Genomic DNA, 21,114 nt, shown 5'->3' with positions numbered 1-21,114 from the left:
CAAAGCTGCAGTCACAGGGCATTTCAGAAAATATTATCACTCCTTCAACTACGCTCTGATACCAATTTGTTGCTGAAAGGATCGATTCGAGAACTCCGATATGACTACAAGTAAATTGACCGGAACGAAAAATAAAGTGAACACAAGGATTTACGTGGTTCGGCTTTAATGCCTACGTCCACGGGCAGAGGCGAAAAGAAATTTCACTATAACAAGATGAAGATTACAAGTGTTTTACACTCAAGACACAACCCGAGAACCTCACAACTCTCAACCCCTATAGAAAACCCGAAAACTAAAATCCTAGCTTTCAAAGAACAAGCTTTGCTCTCTCTTTGTTTGGGATGATCAATATGGCTAATGAACCTCTCTATTTATAAGAGAGTTCAAGGACATAATTGTCCAAAACTTTGGCAAAGATTTGTGGTTGAAAATGGACACCAACAACCATCCACTAATCCACTACCACCAACAACCCACTACCAACAACAACAATCCACTACCAATTTTAAGCCATTTCTTAACATTATTCATGAAGATCTAACATGAATAGTAACACTTTTTATTAATATATTTGGCAATCACAAACATACATAACTTGAAATTCAATTGGCAAGCCGTACAATCAACCAATTATGGAAAGCCAAGGAATTAAGTGTTACATGTAAAGATGATATTAATGCAGTGGTCTCATCATCATCATCATCTATTTGCTCATGCCTTTTTCTACCGCTGGAGCCATTGCCAGCCCTGGGTTCTTCTCCACATTTGCATGCCAACCTGCATATATAAATATACCCCCACAAAATGAATGACCTCAAACAATAATTTATCTCATCATTACCAACATATTTATTCGGAGATATTTGTTTACAGCTACTCAATTAATATACTTGAAGTTATATTAAGAATAATTAAAAGGGGTATAATATTGGTATGTAGACATACCGATAGACATGTCGAATCCACGGTTCTGGAGCTCACGATACTCTTGTGTCAAAGCACAAGGCTCGCAGCAGATATGACGCATGCAATCGCCACAATGGCCTCCTTTCAAGTTATACTGCTTTCTCAGTTTGGATCGGTAGCAGCAAGAATATAAGCACCCACACCCGGTGATGAACATTATTAATGTGTATAGTGCCCCACTTGCCCCACATGCTGCACCATCCAACAGTGTTTTTCAACATTATTATTAATTACATAATATCTCTTTAAATATATATATGTCTGCAAACCTAAGATGATAAGATTTCAATTTAGAAATTAATAACTTATGAGTCGACCCTTTATCAACAATCTCAGCAATCTGGCCAAAGGTGATGCATGGGCACCAGTATGAAATGCAACCTGAAATGTCCATATATTTAATTGATAAACTAATTCATATAATTAAAAAGACACAACTGATATTGAAGAAAGAAGAAAGGGTTACAAGTTTTCAGGTCAGAGCAACAATCTCAGAATCCGGCGGACCAAGGAAGTTCATTTTGAGGCTGTCCTGATGGGTGGTTCATTGTTGAGGAATTTAGGCAGGATAAAGTTGCAATTCAAAATGAAAGAGATGAATATGAAAAGAAGGAATTTGAGCTTGTTAATTTTCTATGCATTTATGAAACTGAAGAAGACCCTTATTTATAGATGGATGAAGCAAGCTGGTGATTTAAATTGTTAGAGAGAAATACAAGCCAACAGCCGCCAGCATTGAGTGCATCTATTCCCCTGTTACACAAAGCCTCCGTGTCCCACCTCGTCTTGGAACCATTTGCTATTGCCACAAGTTGCACAATCTGCCACTCACACTTGTCGACTGCTAGAGTCACCAAATGGTTAGATCTATTGGTTCCGCCTGTTGAACAGGTCAATGCTATCTTGATAGTAATCGTAGTAATTTATATATTTAAGGTTTGTTTACCTTATATTATATTTTAATCACTTATGTTTGAAATGTTTACCTCCCTAACGGCAGTCCTACGTGGCAGTCTAAATGGGTTTTAAATGCGAACTTGAATGTCCGGTTGCTGAGATGAAAATAGGTTTTTAATTAAATAAATTTAATTTGGATAGCCACGCAAAACATTTAAGTTGGCATTTAAAACCCATTTGGACTATCACGTAGAATCGCCATTAGGGAGGAAACAGAGCTTAACGGTAGAGTGACCACTTCGTACCAAAACGATAATGTAAGTGACCAAAATGTAACATTTCAAGTATAAGTGACTAAAATGTAATATGAGGTAAATAAAAGTGATATATTTAATGTAATTATATATGCTTTAATTAATGGTAATAATTATACATGCGTCCTTACTTCCTATCTCTGTGGGTAATTGGATGCCTCAAACAGTTTTGGTTTTCATCACTTAATTTACAAGCAATGTGGAAATTTTGGACATTTGGGCCACAATGTACAATACTTCCACACCATTTGCAGTATTGACTACGTTTACTTGAGGGAAAACAAAGACATGAATGCTGGAAATTTTAACTCGTTTGTACCGTCAATGAAGCTACGTACCTAAAAGCCATTTAGGATATCAATTCTTGTAATTGGATTAATCTCATCGTTGCTGCAATCTTTTGATAGTGTAATCCAATCTTAAATATGTTACTCTGCAATGCTATTGTAAATATTACTCTTAAATTTGTCGATAGATATATAGGTAAATGCAACATAAACGCATACGGCGAAAGGGCTCAAACCATACCTTTTGTTCATGAATTCTCATCATCACATGTTTATAAATGCAACTCAAACTTGAATAATTGAATCTTTTGTAATTCTACATGTATTTTTTTTATGGTGATAGCAGTATAATGTTTACTAAAAATTGAAATTCAAGTAAGAAGACATACATAGTTGCACCATACAAGATGTTACACTCGAACTAAACCCTTACAAATAGTACGAAATGCAATGAATTACAGAGGAATTGGTACAATCATAAAAACAGACACATACCAATGCAACTTTTCACCATAGGAAAACCTTTCTGACAGACTACTAAACAAGAAATTATGAAGACACAGCAGAAATGCTGTAACTTCATTTGAACCAACTAGATCCTTCTTCATCCATTGATGCGATTGCTATATTTTGGCTTTCTTCTTCGCCTCTTCTCATGTTGGTCTTCAGCCAAATTCACCAACCTTTTCGCCTTACCGGTTTGGAAAACAGCACATCCCATGGCCATTCCACATGTTGGAAAAGGATTACCCCTACCGTTATATTTTGTCTCCTCTCATCAATGATATTGTGATACCCAAAGTTTGGTATCGCGATATCCAGTCTTAGGGATCCTTGGGAGTTTTGGGTATCGCGATATCTTATGACCGGTATCACGATAACACTGTTGATGGCTCAATCTTCCTTGTTTTTAACATTGTTATGGGTATTATGACTTTCATGCTTTGATATGCGATACCCTCTTTCTAGGTAACATTTTCGCTCCTTCCGGGCCACCATGGGCTCTCTGCATCACTCACCAACCTCATTAGATTCCCCGGGTGCCATTTGGCCATCTCAGGTCTTAAAATAGCATCAAAATGCACACTAATCATTTATTAATATAAAGAACTAAAACAAAATAAAAACGCAACAAAGATATCTAAATTGCTCGAAAATAAAATTTTAAGTATGATGGAGAGCCTAATTTGACATATCAATTTACAGCAAATCATAAACATTATTTGCGGAACATGTTAAAATTTCAGATTTCTTTATTAGTTTTCTTTCAATATTTTGTACGGTACATTTGTAGTAATATATTGCACAGATCATAGGCTAAATTACTTTATTAGTTTTCTATTGTTGATCTTTTTATTATTATTATTAACACTACTTCCTTTTCATATAATTTTTATTCATAAAAATGAGTACCTGATTTACTCAAAATTTGTATTTCATTTGATACATCAAAAAGGCCCTCAAACATTTTCAAAAAAAGCAATTAAGCCCCTACTTTTTTTTTTGCACTCAATTGGGTACTTGAACTTTCAAAATGCATCAAAAACACTCTCAAACTTAAAAAAAAGAAGAAGAAGCAATTAAGCCCCTACTTTTATTAAAAATTAGAGAAAAAATTAAAATCAATAAAATCTATAATATTATTAAATTTTTATAAAACATTCAAATATTAAAAATTTATTAAAAAATTTATAAAAATTGTGAAATTTTATAAAAATTTTAAAAAAATTATAAAAATATATAGAATTATAAAAAAATTATAAAATTTTATAAAGTCATAAGAAAATTATACAAAATGTAAAGAAATATAAATTTTGTAAAAAAAAATTATAAAAATTATTGTACCAAAAGAAATATTTGATAATTTTTCTATAACTTTTATTGATTTTTACTTTTTTATCTGTTTTCGCTACATGTCACGCTGAGTTGCGAGACATAATGACTTTAATTGAAAAAACTAGAGGTTGTTAACTTTAACGATCAATAGTTAAAGTTAATTGTTAAAAGGACTTTTTGATGGATTTTATATTTTTTATGATTTTTATAAAATTTTATAATTTTTTTTTATTTTTTTGATGATTTTTCTAAAATTTTTTTCTAATTTTTAATAAGTTTTAAATTTGTATTAAAATTTAGTAATTTTTTCTAAATTTTTTTTATTTTTATGATATTTTTTTCTAATTTTTAATAAGAGAAGGGGCTTAATTGCTTTTTTGAAAAAAATTTAAGGCCTTTTTGATGCATTATGAAAGTTCAAGTACCCAATTGAGTGGGAAAAAAAATAAAGGCTTAATTGTTTCTTTGAAAAAAAAATTAAGATCTTTTTGATGCATTATGAAAGTTCAAGTACCCAATTGAGCAGAAAAAAATAGGAATTTAATTGCTTTTTTTAAGAAGTGTAAAGATATTTTTGATACATTTAAAAAGTTTGAATGCTCAATTAAGTGTAAAAAAAAGGGGGACTTAAATTTTTTTTCTACAATAGAGTTGTAATTCACTAGTTATTCTAGATGCTCACCAAATCTGAAAAAATCAGAGGTTATTTGTATTCCTCGGAAACCCCCACCCACATCGCCATTCAAGATTTCTTGGCCCACTATATATTGGCCAAACCACCTAGGCGCTAGGTCCAATGTGAGTATGATCGTTGAGCCATGCTTCATAATTGGAAAAACGAGCACCATGGAAATACATGCCGTTCAGCCAAAGAAAGATGATGGAGAGTTGGCCGAAATGGGCACTAAATATTTTGCGAGAGATCTCCTCCAAATCACAGGTATGGCTATCGAAATCGTGAGCATCGGCATGTAGGTTCCAGATCCAAGTGGTAGTATCGGGTCCCTTAGCTATTGTTCTTGTTTTTTTTTTTAAAAATTTTGAAGGGTTTTTACGCCCTTAAGCTAATAAAAAGAACATGTATTAATTTTGATTATAATTTCAATAATGATTTCAATATATCGTTCATTTAAAAAAAAAAAGGAAATGCAACTTAGTTTTTTAAAAAAAATTAAAGAACATGGACTACTTGATGATTAAATAAAAAAATGTAAAGCCAAAAATCTAGATTAGAATTGTATTCAAAATAATAAATAGAATGCATGTGTGCAAAAAGAACTCCATTAGTAATGTCGAATTTCAAAGACAAAGGAGGATGCTGTTTTTGTCGTGACATAACATAAATAGTAGACTACGTGGGTGGCCACATACAATGCTTCAAAGGTTCACTCTCCACCAATCCTACATGATTTGGCTTTTGCCTTATCTGATTTGGAACCAAGTTTTCACTCCATATTTACATATATGTTTCTCTGTTTCATTCTCATACACATATAATTTGCCTTGTGATATCTCCTCTTTAACAAGCTACTCCATGCCCAAAAAACATTGCCTCCTCTACCTGCCTCTAGCAAAGACCTATGGGGAATGACATTTTCCTTTTAAGAACTGCTCAAGTTGAAACTTTGAATTAGCTGCCAAGGGGGGAAAAATAACTAAAAAGATGCTTCCATGGAATAAAGGAACTGAAGAGTGTTTGGTAGGATAGAAAATCCTCACTTGTTCAAAAATTTAGTTATTATATTTTGTATATTTAACTTTCATTAAATATGTGTGGATGCAAGAGGAACCATGTTTGTAAATGTTTTCTGGCATGGGGTAGACTGAGTGCTGGATTGAAGAGGAAGTTGAGATAGGCTAATGGGTAAAGGTCTAATTGGGTTTTTTTGGGTGCTAATGGATCACATCACTGATCCAAGCTGCTTCAAGAAAATGACCAAAACCAATAATGCAAATATAAATTTACCATTTTTATATCTTATATATGTTATGGTGTAAAAAATATACATGTATAAATTTTGTTTTATCTTACTTGGATTCGATTTCGTTTTAGGTTATGTCAAAATCTAAATTTCTTTTCGAACATTTAGGGCCCTAAGTCAAGTCCATGACTTTGACAAATTTTACGATCCACTTCCATGTTCATCCATCTCATTCTTTATCATTTGGTATCAGATGTGGACGTTTTAGGTGTTCTTTTCATTTTTATAAACTGATTTCTGGGAAACAGACTCAAATTAAATAATTTTTTTACCCCGACAGTTTTTGAAAAAAATATTTTTGTCGGTAAATGATTTTCAAATGATTTCAAATTTTACATACTATTTCTTGACACTATTTTAGAGTATAAAAAAGTATTTCCCACAAAAAAAGTGATTGAAAAAGTGAAAAAATAAAATAAAATATGAAAAAAATAAAAAATAAAAAAATATTCTATGGGTTGAATTTTGTGCCAAAACTTTCCAGGTCAAATCTACATTATTTTAGAAGGTTCCAATTTAAATTTCGTGATTTTTGGAAATTGGAAACACCTCAAAAGGAGTTTGTCAATTTGCTTCGTAAATTTTCAGGTTTTCGAGTTTCAACAATTTTCATTGACTCATAATGCTATTAGGTTTGCTTTGATAGTTTGATTCAAATACATTCTGACTAATTGATATAGACACTTTTTAAAAGACTCACAAGATTAATTCTAACCTCATTGAGAATTTGGTTTTTTTTCTGAGTGCATAACAGTGAGGTTTGCTTAATTTTTCCTTTCTTGAGTGTTGTGTTCTTTTTAGGCTTTCATAATGTTTCACAATACTATGACTAGGAAGTTGAGAAGGGATTAAGAGGTTCAAAATGCTAGAGATCAGTAACGTGACACTATTCTAGACACAATTAGCAAAAATTTAGAACGTCTACATACTAAAATTGAGTGTCAGAATCGTAATTGAGAAGATAAGGATGATTAGCCTCGTCTTTTTGCAAATAATGCTCAACGTGTCTCTCATGCAAATGACGAGACTTTGGTTAATAATGACCATAGGCAACATTTTTTAGCTAAACCGAAGATCAACATTTCACCATTTCGTGTAAAGTATGATCCCGAAGCATATTGTGAGTGAGAATCAAAAATTGAACTTATGTTTCGCTACTATAAATGCTAGGAAGAGGAAAAAGTTCAATTGGCGGCCCTTTGATTTTCAGATTATGCGTTGAGTTGGTGGACTCAACTTGGAATTGATTGTCAAAGAAACCACGAAAGGGTAATTGAAACATAGGATAAGTTGAAGCAAATGATGCGAAGACATTACATTCCTTCTCATTAATAGAGAGAGATCTCAACGAGACTTCAACGCCTTATTCAAGGTAATCAATCTGTTGATGAATATTTTAAGGAGATGGAGATGTTTATGCAAAGAGCAAATATACAAGAGGATGAAGAAACTACCATGGTGCGAACATTTTGGTAGCCAATGCTCTTAATCTTCAAACTTACATTGATCTTGAGGAGATAGGACACAAGGAAATTGAGATTGAGCAACAATCTCAGCAACATCAATCTCGTCCATTTGGCGCATCACACTATTATCGAGGTACAAGTTCTAATTCTACTTTCAAGAATTTGAAACATTCTTATGCTACTAATAAGTTGCTGCCAAAACATGTTGAGACTAAACCTTTTGAGTGGAAAAGTGAGGCTCCTACAAAACATTCTTCTACATCTTTCAAGCAACTCAATTCTATTAATTTTCACCAAAACAACAAAGAGCTCTTAACATTGTAACATTGAATGTTTTACGTGTAAAGGGAGTGGACATTATAGTCGTGATTGTGCCAACACGAGACTTTCGTTGATCAAAGAAGATGGTGAACTTTGTGAACTAGAAAAAAGTGATAACGAAATTTTTTTCCCTGGATCTATAGAGTTAGATGAAATAGAAACGTAATGTTCTCCTACTGATATATATTGTACTGAATTGAATATTCATAATACTTGTGAGGGGACATGAGAAGTGAGGAAAATCATGTGGAAAGACAGAGAGAAAAGAGACCTTTAGTGATAAAAGTCTACTTAATGGTCCAAATTTGGTAAGTAAAATTCATATGAGGTAAAATTGGAGAGATCTCAAGTGAAAAAAGAAAATAAAAAGCAAGAAAATACTCATAAAAAATTGAGGAATGATTATGTTTTAACTAACTCTAACTTAAATTTGTTTAGTGGTGTTTCTTTGTTACAGGATTTCAAGGATCCATTAATGGACTCTCAATTATATTACTCTATCATTTATAGACGATTTTACTTGTGGGAAAAAGCTAAAGATTTAGGGACGAACCTTCTAGAGGAAAAGGGGAATGATGTGAGTCTCAAGGCACAATTTCAAACCCATGAATGTAATGGGTTTACAGTACCTCAAGGTCCAACAACAATGTCAAAGGCTAAGCAATCAAATCAGAATTCGATCAAATACAATATTCAAGGATGAATCTTTTTTAGGAAAAGGAGAATGATACATGCATGGATGGAGTGAAATTTATTAAATTCCAATCAGCAAAGCTTCCAATTTTTAGGCTTTGGAAATTAATAGACTTGTGACGACTTTTTGGATAGGATCTTGAAATTTCCGAGTTAAGATATCTCATCGTGTTTGAAGATATATCTCTTAGCTTCTAAATGCATTTTGAATCACTTGATTTTGAGTTAGGGAGCTCAAGTTATGACAATTTTAATGAGAACTGCATGAGCAAAATTTCTGAACGGGATTACGATAGGAATTACAAATTTTGAGCTTTTAATTCAAGTTTAAATCATATTGGGTTCGGGTTTTAGACTTAATTTTTATTATATATGATCCCAATATTGTATTTATCAGCTCTTATTATTTTATTATTATTTTATTTCAAATTTTTATAATTATTAAGTATTTTATGTTAACAAGAAAATTTAGTTTAAAACTACTTTTTGTTTAAATTAAATTAGAGTTCTAGTATACTTTTATTTAGATTTATTTAGCTAGCCTATATATAGGCCTTTGCATTGTACACAATTCACACAATTCATTATTATTCTATTTCTCTTTAAGTTAATAAATCCTCTCTTTGTTTTTTTTTTCAAGAATTTCTCTTGTTCTTTTAGAAGAGTTTTAACAAACTTTTCAAATTGTGGGGATAATCTTCTAACTTTTTCTTGCCAAGATTTCTATCTTGGTGGTGAAATTAGAGCTGCTTGAATGGGGTTGTGGATTCTTCGTGTTTCTAAGTCTTCTTAAGACTTACATTTTATCTTTCTATTTATTTTCTTTATTCTTTCCTTATTATTTGTAATCTTTGATTTATTTTTTTATTTTAGTTATTTATTTTAATTGATTTATTTAATTTTGATTTTATTTTATTTTAGGTTTTGTCAAAATCTAAATTTCTTTCCAAACGTCTAGTGCCCTAAGTCAAATTCACGACTTAGACAAAATTTATGATCCGCTTCTGTGTTCATCCGTCTCATTCTTTATGAGGAAGACTTCCCAACCAATGAGGAAATGTATCATTGATCTTGGTGTTACCCAGATCTAGCACTTCCAGACCTTTACAATTAAGGATGGTGTCAAAGGCCCTTCTAACATATTTCCATTTAAGTTGAAAATTACTCAATTGGCATCCCTTTGCAAATGTTGGAGGAATCGTCCCATAAAACTTGTTCTTATTCAGATTCAAGAATTCAAGGTAGTTGCTCAAATCTCCAAAACACTGCAGGATTGTTCCACTCAAGTTATTGTGGGACAAATCAAGAATTCGAAGAGAACTGGCATTGCTTATTAAAGAAGAGACCTCTCCATTGAAACTATTATTTGAGATCAGAAAGACTCTGATCGTCGAAGCTGGAATCGGAAGATTTCCACAGATCAAATTGGAGCTTAAGTCAAGAAATGCAATATTCTTCCATTGAGTAGATTTTCAATTAAGATTAAAGATATTAGATCAGGAAAAGCGGTTACTTCATCTGGAATGGAACCTTCTAATGAATTTCTAGCTATTTCCAAGTATTCAAGTTGCGTTAGGTTTAGAATTGACAATGGAATTTGTCCACTCAATTCGTTCGATGACAAGTCTAAAAACTTCAAGGATTCAAGATTCCCCATCGAGTCAGGCAATCCTCCACACATATTTGCTTCTGAAATAATCAAGTACTCTAACGATGATAAATTTGTGATTGAGACAGAGAATCTTTGAAAGAAAGAATTGCCTGATAGATCTAAGTACTTTAAGGCCTGTAGATTACCAACTGAATCAATCAATTCGGTGGAGAAGGATATCCACGACAGACCCAAATGTTCAAGATTGCTGCTCCGGCTGAACTTCAAAAGATCAAGATTCAGGTTTTGGTTGCCTCCCAAGTTGAGGAAATTGAGGTTTGGCAAATCAAAATGTTTTTTTGGGAATTTTCCTTGCAAATCTCAACCAGAAAGACTGAGAGACCTTAGAGAAGAGGATAGATTCGTGAAGACATGAGGATTAATAGAAGACATGTTGATTTCATCCAAAAACAGATGTCTGACCTCGGTTAGGTTGTGAACAAGTCCCTCCACAGCATGTTTGTCAATTGTTTGTTCATTAGCCCAACAGGAGAGATCAAGTGAAACCAATTTTGACAGGTGGAAGACTTGGGATGGGACTTCTCCAGCAAATTAACCATGTATAAGAAAGGTTGAGGTAGAATACGCTTGTAAACCGACCGAACTCGGATGGAGTTTTGGAATCATTGAAATCATCGAAGGAAAGGTTGAGTTTTTGAAGGTGAGGAAGAAGGAAGAGAGTGGTATTGGATGGGAAGTTGCTATATAGCCAACTGCAGCTCAAGTCAAGGGCAATAACATGAGCATTTAGGTGGTCACAAGTGACCCCATCCCATGAGCAGCAATCTGTACCCTCCTTCCATGAATTTGTCTTGGGATAAGATTTAAGGCTAGCAAAATCATCGCAACACAAAGCAGCATGGCCTGTCTGAGTGATCGAAAATGAATTCTTGAACTGGATTAGAGAAGCAGCTTCGTGGTGAGAGCAGGAGTGAGATCCTGAAGAAGAAGAAGCATAAAGATGGGGAAAGAAGAGGAATAGGCAGAGAGAGAGATAGGGGCCATGTTATGTTTGTAGAGGAAGATGAAGGATAGGAATGGTATTTATAGGCAACAAATAGAATCCAATATTAAACAAAAGATTTGATGATTAATACCACAACACCACTGTTACAGTGTTGTTTCTTTTATGGTATAAAGATTGTTATTGGAAGAGTTTGAAATGCTGACATTGAAAACCTATATTTTTCAATACTCATCAACAACCACTTCCTTTTTACCATATCTTTTTCATTCCCAAAATTGGATACATTGTTTTACCAAAATTTTGTATTTCATTTGAACTCCCTAAACAACTGAGAAAATTAAAATTGATGAGATTACAAAGTAGATTGACTTAGTCTTCTTCCTTATAATACGTAAAGAATGTGAGTGTCTATTCACTTAGTATGTATGGCTGCCAGAAAACTATCCGGTAAACTGCATCTTCTTCTTTAATCATCCCAAAATGGATTAAAAAATTAACATTTGTTAACTTTATTGACGAGACATATATATCGATATCATATAAACAATTAATTGATTTTTAAATTTTAAAATTTTAAAATAAAACATATATTAAAATTTTCTAAGCATTGCAGAAGAATGTCCAATAAACAAATTAACGCAACATTTTAGTTATTGTCTACTGTCCAATAATGCCATGTGTATTAGTACAAACATCCCCATTTCACTTTTTTTTCAGTTTCCCAAAAACTCATTTCACTCTAAGCTTTATAAAAAAAAAATTATTTTAGTCCTTAATTTATGCTGTTTTGCCTAGAAATTGTTTTGCAAATTTATTTTGTTTTATTTATTTCTAAAACCATATTTCTTTTCTACAACCCCAATTATTAGATTGTTTAGGGTTTTGACTAACTTTTGATTTTGGAATTTTAAATTTTTTAAATTTAAATATGAAGTGCCCTTCTTCTTCTCCAAACCCACAGTTTTTTTTTGCCAAATTTCAACTCAATGTTTTACTTTCAGCTATAAATAAAACATATATTATATTTATAATGATCCAAGAATAGTAGAGTCGACGCAGATCTACATGAAAAAGGAAGAAAAAAAAAAGGCAAAGAAAGATAATATGAAGAGAGCATAAATCAATAAAGCAAATGAAAAACGAGCAGAATTAAAGTAAATGGGTATTTAATATTTTTTTGTGAAAGTTCAAAGATTGATTATTTATGAGATTGGATGTGGAAAAAGTAGTTGGAAATTTTTTTTTTCTTGCACCAATTGATTTTTTATATAAAGTTTTTATTTATTTTCAGATTTTTAAATTTTGTTACAATTATTTTTATGAAAATTTAAAAATATAAAAAATACTTTTTGAACTATAATTTAAGGATCAAGTTAGCTATTAATCATTTGAATAAATAAAACATACACATGGATTAATGAATTAATCCACAAGCAATGTTGGACATTTTCATAATGCCAAATTTCACTTCAGATTTAGTTACCCATAATCATATTTAAACAAACAAAAATACAACAATCACACAAAATAGGCATAACTAGAAAACATGAGAAAAATGAGAAAAGCTTGAAAACAATTACAATGGTAGCAAAGGAAATGTAAAAAAAAAAAAAAACACTTAAAAACCAGATTTTTAATGATGAAGGGAATTGATTTATATTAAAACCAAGGATTAAGCTGAAAATACAAAGAGTTAAAGGTACTAAACAAGCAAATAAATCCTAGCTACAGTGATAATTAACTTAACTAACTACTATTATTGGAACCAAGAAAAACTAAAAGAAAAAATGAATTAAACCCTAGAGTTGTGGAGAAGAAAACTAAAACTCTAAAAATAAAGAGAAAAATTGAAAACCATGAAATGTTAAGTGTTGCCTTTTGTTCAGCCAATTTTTTGCCCTTTCTAGCAAATTACAGATCCAAAAATAGTGACCAAATTGTCCTTGATCATCTAATTTTGGTTAGGGGACATGTTGGAAAAGGATTACCCCTACTGTTATATTTTGTCTCCTCTCATCAATGATATTGTGATACCCAAAGTTTGGTATCGTGATATTCACAACAGTCGTGGGGATACTTGGGAGTTTTGGGTATTGCGATAACTTATGACCGGTTTCACAATAACACTGTTGATGGCTCAATCTTCCTTGTTTTTAACATTGTTATTACGACTTTCGTGCTTTGATATGTGATACCCTCTTTCTAGGTGACGTTTTCGCTCCTTCCGGGCCACCATTTGAACTCCCTAAAGAAAGAAGTGAAATAATTAGAGTTGATGATATTGACTTGGTCTTGCTTCCTTTATATGTATGAATGTGGAATTTGGCATAGTGCCAACTTATTTTCCACGCAGAAGAAGAAAATGGTGCTCTATTCACTCCCTTTTAACTTGACAAAATACAAGATATGCGATCCACCAATGAATGGTTGGATTCAATTTCAATGTGGAAATTGAGGTTTGACTATCTCCATCTCACTTTTTATTAATCAAGGAATATAAACTTACTATTTCAACATTTCATAAGCAAAAGATAAAATAATATTTGTTTATATATAGCTTATAAGACAAAAGTTAAAACAGCCTTCAGTTCATCTACATTCCACCTCAAATCTGCAAGCATCAAATATTAACCTTTGAACTCCATAATAATAACACCAATTTCTAACAATTGCAGAAGAATGTCCAGTCATTCCACACAAATCAACAACAATTTGCAGCATCCACTACATTCATATCAATTCCACACAAATTAAGACTGCAAATTCTAACTTGTTTATGCCCTCAATGAAGCTACCTAAAAGATATGAATTCCACTGCAAATTTTGTATTGTTTGGAATGAATTGACTGTCATTTTCTATTACTTGCCACAAAATTTTGTATTGCTCTAAATTCAAACAAGAAATAGGAGAAAAAACTACATGGAAAGAAATTTTGCTAATTCAATTTCCCAAGTCTTTACTCAAAGTTGGTTCTAAATTAAATTTAGAAAAAGAAAAGAAAACATGTCTTACTTTTATATTATACTGGTCATTCATATTATCAAGTAATAATATAAATTTTTATATGATTAATTTCTGTATATTATATTAATCAGTTTTGTTACCTTGGAATTCTGATAAGTTTATTTTGGTTAAATTGGAGTGAATATTACTATTTCCATTTTTGGAATTAAAGCAACCTATATGTACCCTTTTACAGTCTGCATTGTTCCATGTTTCAATTCATTATATCATTCCTTCAACTCTGCTATACATTATTTCTCCATATAACCAAACCTTTTACTGCTAACTTGTAAATAAATTATGAAAATACAACACAGATCATTGAGCCATTTTGTTCTCCTTTCTCCTTTACTGAGTAGTAGCAAAGATTATCGAGACTAAATTGAAAGTCATGAAAGAAGACATTACAGATAGTACGAAATGCAATGAAAGACAGAGGAATTGGTACAATAATAAAGACAGACACATACCAATGCAACCCTTCACCATAGGCAAAACGGTCTACAGACCAAGAAATTATGAAAATACAACACTAATTCTTCAACATCATTTGCACCATATGTTTTGCATGTGTGAAATAACATAAAAGTGATATACACATGATTTGAAGAATAGATCCAAGTTTATAACTCAAAAATCAGACACCTGAAATTCATAAAAACGAAAATGCATGTATAAGTCCAAAAGAAAAGAAATCTTCACCTTTTGCATATTGATGCCACTAGCTTTGCTGCGAAGTTTCTAAGTTCCCAATGATTGTCGGTGAATTTATTTCCTAACCTTTTTGCAACGAGGCAGGTAATAATAGAAGGCATCAACTGGTGTAACTGAAGAACATTTTAAAAAATCAGATAGGTGGAAAATAAACCACTAGCATATTTGCATTAGTTCGTGTACTTCTAAATGATTGAAATAATAAACTCACGTAAGGTTCTATGTGTAAGTGTTCATTCTGGAGAAGACTCCGGGCAACACGCATCAAAGCAAGCATGAGAGGGAAATTATTCAAATTCCGTGCAACCTGAGTTAAATGTGACAAAAATGTAAGCTTGAGATAACCAACCAAAAGTTCTTTGCAACACACATATATAACGAGGTATGAAAGATCTTTAAGACAACCTCATCCGCAATGAAATATGTAAAATAAGGAACTAAAGGATGTAATCCCGAGTCTGTTGCCAAACTCAGTAATGCTTGTTTAAAGAGAACTGAGACTGATTTATTCATGGTAATGTCCACGATCTTGTCAAAGTAAAGCTGCATGACAACCAAATTAGTCTTTTAATATCATTCTGTGCAAAATGTATTTTAACATAAAAATGTTGCTGAAGATGTACAACATACTTGAAGCTCTCTAGATGATACATGCTTAACAGGTAATTTGACATCAACGGAAAGCCCATCTTCTTTGTATTCAGCCTTTTTACCATCAGAACCAATTCCATGTAGAATTGAAGATAATCGAATTAGATTAAAGTGATAAAACCAGAAAAGAACATGAACCATGAGAGTCTTCAACACAAATAGCTTCGAGAGAATATTTAGGTTAGCTAAGACGGTACCTTCAATTGAAGCATTTTCTGGAATTGCTGGTTGAATGCCTTCAATCACAAGCCAGTGGGATGTAACAGATGTATCATGTGGTGCTTTTGGCAAAGGTGACTCAAGAACCTACATACGTAAGGCAACATAGAAGAATTTAAGTGAAGACTTCTTTAATAAGGCAACATACAACAGAACCTCGAATATTGTTGATCAGTTCTTACTTCTTTAAACTCCACATCTTTGTCATCAATGTAGAACAAATCCTTATGCCCAGCGGCTTTCTTGAATCGTAGTGCATCACGAGAGGCAAATCCACATATCGGCTGATGCCAGAGAAACACATAACACAAGCCAATTAACCAAAATGCAAAATCTAAAGCAGGAGGTTAAACTTAATATTCAAACTTCCAAAACTAAGTTTTCAAAATTCCACTTTTGATAAAATTTATGGATTAATACACATGAAGTAGAAATTATCACATTAGCCTAACAAATCAAGATATAGTACATCATGAAAGATTCATAAGATTCTAACAAAATTATACTAACAAATAACATTAATTAGCACTATTTTCAACTAAAAAGGAAAAAGAATAATAAAAAAATAAAAAAATTATGAGAGAAATACTGAGCACTGTTAGAGGATAGGCAAAGATTTTAGCTCCACAAAATTAAAAAGTTATAAAATTTTAAGTTAGTATAACAAATTTTACTCTTTTAAAAATTTATAATTCAATTTTAAACTTTCTAACTTCACCTATATATATTATATATGTTTTTTTTTGTTTATTAGTAGGTTAGTAGCAAAGGCTGAATTTGGGTTCCATTCTTAGCATTGAAAATCTTTGAATTAATTAGTATTAATTATTGTGGATACTTGATTTTGGTTAATAATATTTTGTAAATAATAGTTTCAAGAAATACAATTTCTTTCGATAAATAAAAGTGAAGTTGTTGGAGTTGGTGTTATGGAAAAAAAAATACATGCAAATACGTAAATGTTGTGTAGCTAGCCTTAGAAGGTTGCAGGATTCTTGGATTGCAACTATGCAAAGGTTGTAGAGTTAGTCCCGAAAGATTGGTATAATTATTGAATTGCTCCTCTATTGAGATGCCTTAAGTGCATATCTTGGAAGCTCAAAACACAGACATTGTTAAGAAGACACTTCTTAACACTTTCCTCTAATACAAGTTCTTCCCTTTCTCGTTAAACAGAAACCATATAAGTAATGCTTTGCTTACCATAAATAAGACGTGAGTGTAACCTCATTATGATATATGTGTTTTTCCTTCTTTTTGGAAACACTAAACCCTCTCAATTCTCTCCATAAACTTGAGTATTCTAACAATTCTCTCTGTACGTTTCTTTCTACAATCACGACAATCATTGTAGCTCTCACTTTTCTCAGCCCTCTATTGCTTCCAGCATCTTACTTACAACCACACTTATTTTTCAAGGTTTGTTTCAATTTTCCTCTCTATCATTTCTTCACGATACTTTATTTTACTGATTCGTAATGTTTTTTTCACTCAAGTAATAAAATTCTCTACAATTTTGAGAATTACTTTTGAGTTTATCTTATCGAAAATATTTGTTGGAAATATATATTATGATTTTTTTAATTGTCCATATCAACAAAACTAAGCAACAAACTTAAGTGATTTAACTACTTTCAGACTAAATTGGGGTTAGTTTATTACTAGATAGGAATAACTACAATTTGATATGTTAAGAAATGGCTTAAAATTGGTAGTGGATTGTTGTTGTTGGTAGTGGGTTGTTGGTGGTAGTGGATTAGTGGATGGTTGTTGGTGTCCATTTTCAACCACAAATCTTTGCCAAAGTTTTGGACAATTATGTCCTTGAACTCTCTTATAAATAGAGAGGTTCATTAGCCATATTGATCATCCCAAACAAAAAGAGAGAGCAAAGCTTGTTCTTTGAAAGCTAGGATTTTAGCTTTCGGGTTTTCTATAGGGGTTGAGAGTTGTGAGGTTCTCGGGTTGTGTCTTGAGTGTAAAACACTTGTAATCTTCATCTTGTTATAGTGAAATTTCTTTTCGCCTCTGCCCGTGGACGTAGGCATTAAAGCCGAACCACGTAAATCCTTGTGTTCACTTTATTTTTCGTTCCGGTCAATTTACTTGTAGTCATATCGGAGTTCTCGAATCGACCCTTTCCGCAACAAATTGGTATCAGAGCGTAGTTGAAGGAGTGATAATATTTTCTGAAATGCCCTGTGACTGCAGCTTTGTCTGATCTTTCACATCAGGAAGAAAATATTATCATTCATTCAAAGGTTCCAAATTATGGCTACAAGTGTTTCATCGACTAAGTATGATGTCGAGAAATTTACCGGGAAAAATAGTTTCAGTTTATGGCGCATCAAGATGCGGGCAGTGCTGGTTCAACAAGGATTGCTAAAAGCATTGTCTGGTAAAGATAAATTACCAAGCACGCTTTCGGAAGAGCAAAAGGATGACATGCTAGAAAGAGCACATAGTGCTATTCTGCTATGTCTAGGAGATGAAGTGCTACGAGAAGTAGCGGATGAGAAAACCGCGTCCGGTTTGTGGCTCCGGTTAGAGAGCAAGTACATGACGAAGTCATTGACGAACCGGCTCTACCTCAAGCAAAGACTCTATGCCCTGAAGATGGAGGAAGGTACACCTGTTTCCCAGCACCTGGATAAATTCAATTCCATTATCATGGATTTGAATAATATCGATAACAAAATCGATGATGAGGACCAAGCAATAATTGTTTTGTGTTCTTTGCCTCCCTCGTATGAGAATTTTGTTGATACAATGATGTACGGTCGTGATGACCTGACTCTAGAGGAGGTGAAAAATGCCTTAAGTTCCAGTGAGTTGAGGAAGAAAATCACTGGTAAGGTGGTCGAAAACAATGAAGGCGAAGGCTTGGTTGCTCGAGGAAGATCCAAGGCAAAGGGTGGAAGTTCAAGTAAAAGCCATCCTAGATCGCAGTCCAAGAAGAGAATACAGTGCTACTACTGTAAGAAGTACGGGCACATGAAGGTAGATTGTCCGAAAAGGAAGGAGAAATCAGAATCACAGGAGCAACAAAATGATCGTGCGAATGTAGCTGATGCAGATTCTTCAAGTGATGCCGAGATCGTTCTTGCAGTATCCGACTCTTACGCTGGTGGGAGATGGATTCTTGATACGGGAGCTACATTTCATATAAGTACTTCGAAAGATGCATTCTCAACATACGAGAAGCATTCTGGTTCAGTACTAATGGGAAATGACCACGCATGTCAAGTCATGGGGATTGGCACAGTTCGTATAAAGATGTTTGACGGTATTGTTAGAACTCTAACTGATGTTCGGCACATTCCAGAAATGAAGAAAAATTTGATCTCTTTGAGTACGTTGGACAAGAAAGGCTTTCGGTACTCTGCTGAAGGTGGAGTTCTCAAGGTATTCTCGGGTGCTTTGACTGTGATACGTGGTAATTTGGAGCGGGGCCTTTACTTCCTCGATGGTTCCTCGGTTACAGGTGTTGCGGGAGTGTCATCATCAGATGATCTAGATTCTGACACCATGAAGTTATGGCATATGCGGCTCGGGCATATGAGCGAGAGAGGCTTATCGGTGCTAAGCAAACGAGGATTATTGTCTGGGCAGTGTACAGGAAAGTTGAATTTCTGTGAGCACTGCGTCTTCGGTAAGCAGACTCGGGTAAAGTTCAGCACTGGGATTCACAAGACAAAAGGCACAGTGGATTACTTCCATTCTGACCTTTGGGGGCCTTCTCCGACAATTTCTAAAGGTGGTTACAGATATCTGCTTACCTTTATCGATGATTACTCGAGAAAGGTTTGGGTGTATTTTCTGAAGAGCAAGTATGAGGTTCTCATCAACTTCAAGCAATTTAAAGCTTTGATCGAAAATCAAACAGGAAAGAAGATCAAGCGATTCCGGACGGATAATGGCTTGGAGTTTTGCTCAGGTGAATTCAATGAGTTCTGCAAAAATGAAGGAATAGTGAGACACCGCACTGTTCGTCGAACACCACAACAAAATGGAGTTGCAGAACGCATGAATAGAACTCTCTTGGAACGAGCTCGTTGCATGCGATCAAATGCTGGGCTCGGTGAAGAATTTTGGGCTGAAGCTGTTAATACTGCTTGTTATTTGGTTAACAGATCTCCGTCAACAGCTATTGAGCTGAAGACTCCTGAGGAAGTATGGTCTGGTTCTCCTGCTGATTACTCTGGTTTAAGAGTGTTTGGCTGCCCTGCGTATGCTCATGTAAATGAGGGAAAACTCAAACCGAGGGCGAAGAAATGCATATTTCTTGGATACGGCCAAGGGGTGAAAGGATACAGGTTGTGGTGTCCTGATCCGGTTTCGTCCAAGTTCATCATCAGCAGAGATGTGACTTTTGATGAGTCATCCATGCTTCGATCCACCACAAATTCCCGGGAAAAGGAGGAGTCAGATAGAATGGGAGATCACGGTGTTGAGAAGCAGGTGGAGTGTCAGGTGGACGCTCCAATTCCTACGGAAGGTACTTCAGTCCAGGATGATCAAGTTGAGGTGCAAGATTCCGATGAAGATGAGTCACCTCAAGAAAAACCATATAGCATTGCCACTGGAAGAACGAAGAGACAAATCAAACCAAATCCGCGTTACGCTAATCTGGTGTCTTTCGCGCTCAGTGTGGCGGAGTCCATTGGTATAGAACCTTCCAGTTATAATGAGGCTGTCACGTGTGATGAGTCGGCACAGTGGGCAATTGCTATGAGTGAGGAGATAGAATCTCTTCACAAGAACCATACTTGGGAGTTGGTTAAGCCGCCAAGTAACCAGAAGATAGTTGGTTGCAAATGGGTCTTCAAGAAAAAGGAAGGCATCCTAGGGGTTGAAGCAACTAGATTCAAGGCACGATTGGTTGCTAAAGGATTCACTCAGAAAGAGGGGATTGACTACAATGAAGTTTTCTCCCCAGTCGTAAAGCATTCTTCCATTCGTGTATTACTTGCCATGGTGGCCAAGTCTGATCTAGAACTTGAGCAGCTTGACGTAAAAACGGCGTTCTTGCATGGTGAGCTCGAGGAAACAATCTACATGCGTCAACCAGAGGGTTTTACAGTTCCTGGTAAAGAAGACCATGTCTGTCTATTAAAGAAGTCTTTATATGGATTGAAACAAT

At 33.9% G+C, this 21,114-nt stretch overlaps 1 protein-coding gene and 1 long non-coding RNA gene across 2 annotated transcripts; both read right to left on the bottom strand.

The window, feature by feature from the left end:
- Nucleotides 1-526: 526 nt before the first annotated feature.
- Nucleotides 527-1,750, bottom strand: LOC121217004 (uncharacterized). Its single transcript, XR_005913201.1, has 3 exons — nt 1,436-1,750; nt 949-1,350; nt 527-780 (listed from the first exon to the last, which is right to left on the bottom strand). It is a non-coding gene; the product is annotated as an uncharacterized lncRNA (long non-coding RNA).
- An 8,034-nt stretch (nt 1,751-9,784) lies between these two features.
- LOC107960543 (receptor-like protein 43) lies at nt 9,785-12,870 on the bottom strand. Its single transcript, XM_016896878.1, has 4 exons — nt 12,867-12,870; nt 11,003-11,355; nt 10,279-10,638; nt 9,785-10,219 (listed from the first exon to the last, which is right to left on the bottom strand). The coding sequence occupies exons 1-4, from the start codon at nt 12,868-12,870 to the stop codon at nt 9,785-9,787; spliced, it is 1,152 nt and encodes a 383-aa protein (XP_016752367.1).
- Nucleotides 12,871-21,114: the final 8,244 nt, after the last annotated feature.

The sequence above is a fragment of the Gossypium hirsutum genome, chromosome D05, assembly GCF_007990345.1.
Source record: "Gossypium hirsutum isolate 1008001.06 chromosome D05, Gossypium_hirsutum_v2.1, whole genome shotgun sequence".
NCBI lineage: Eukaryota > Viridiplantae > Streptophyta > Magnoliopsida > Malvales > Malvaceae > Gossypium > Gossypium hirsutum.
This window is presented reverse-complemented; position numbering and strand designations above follow the sequence as displayed.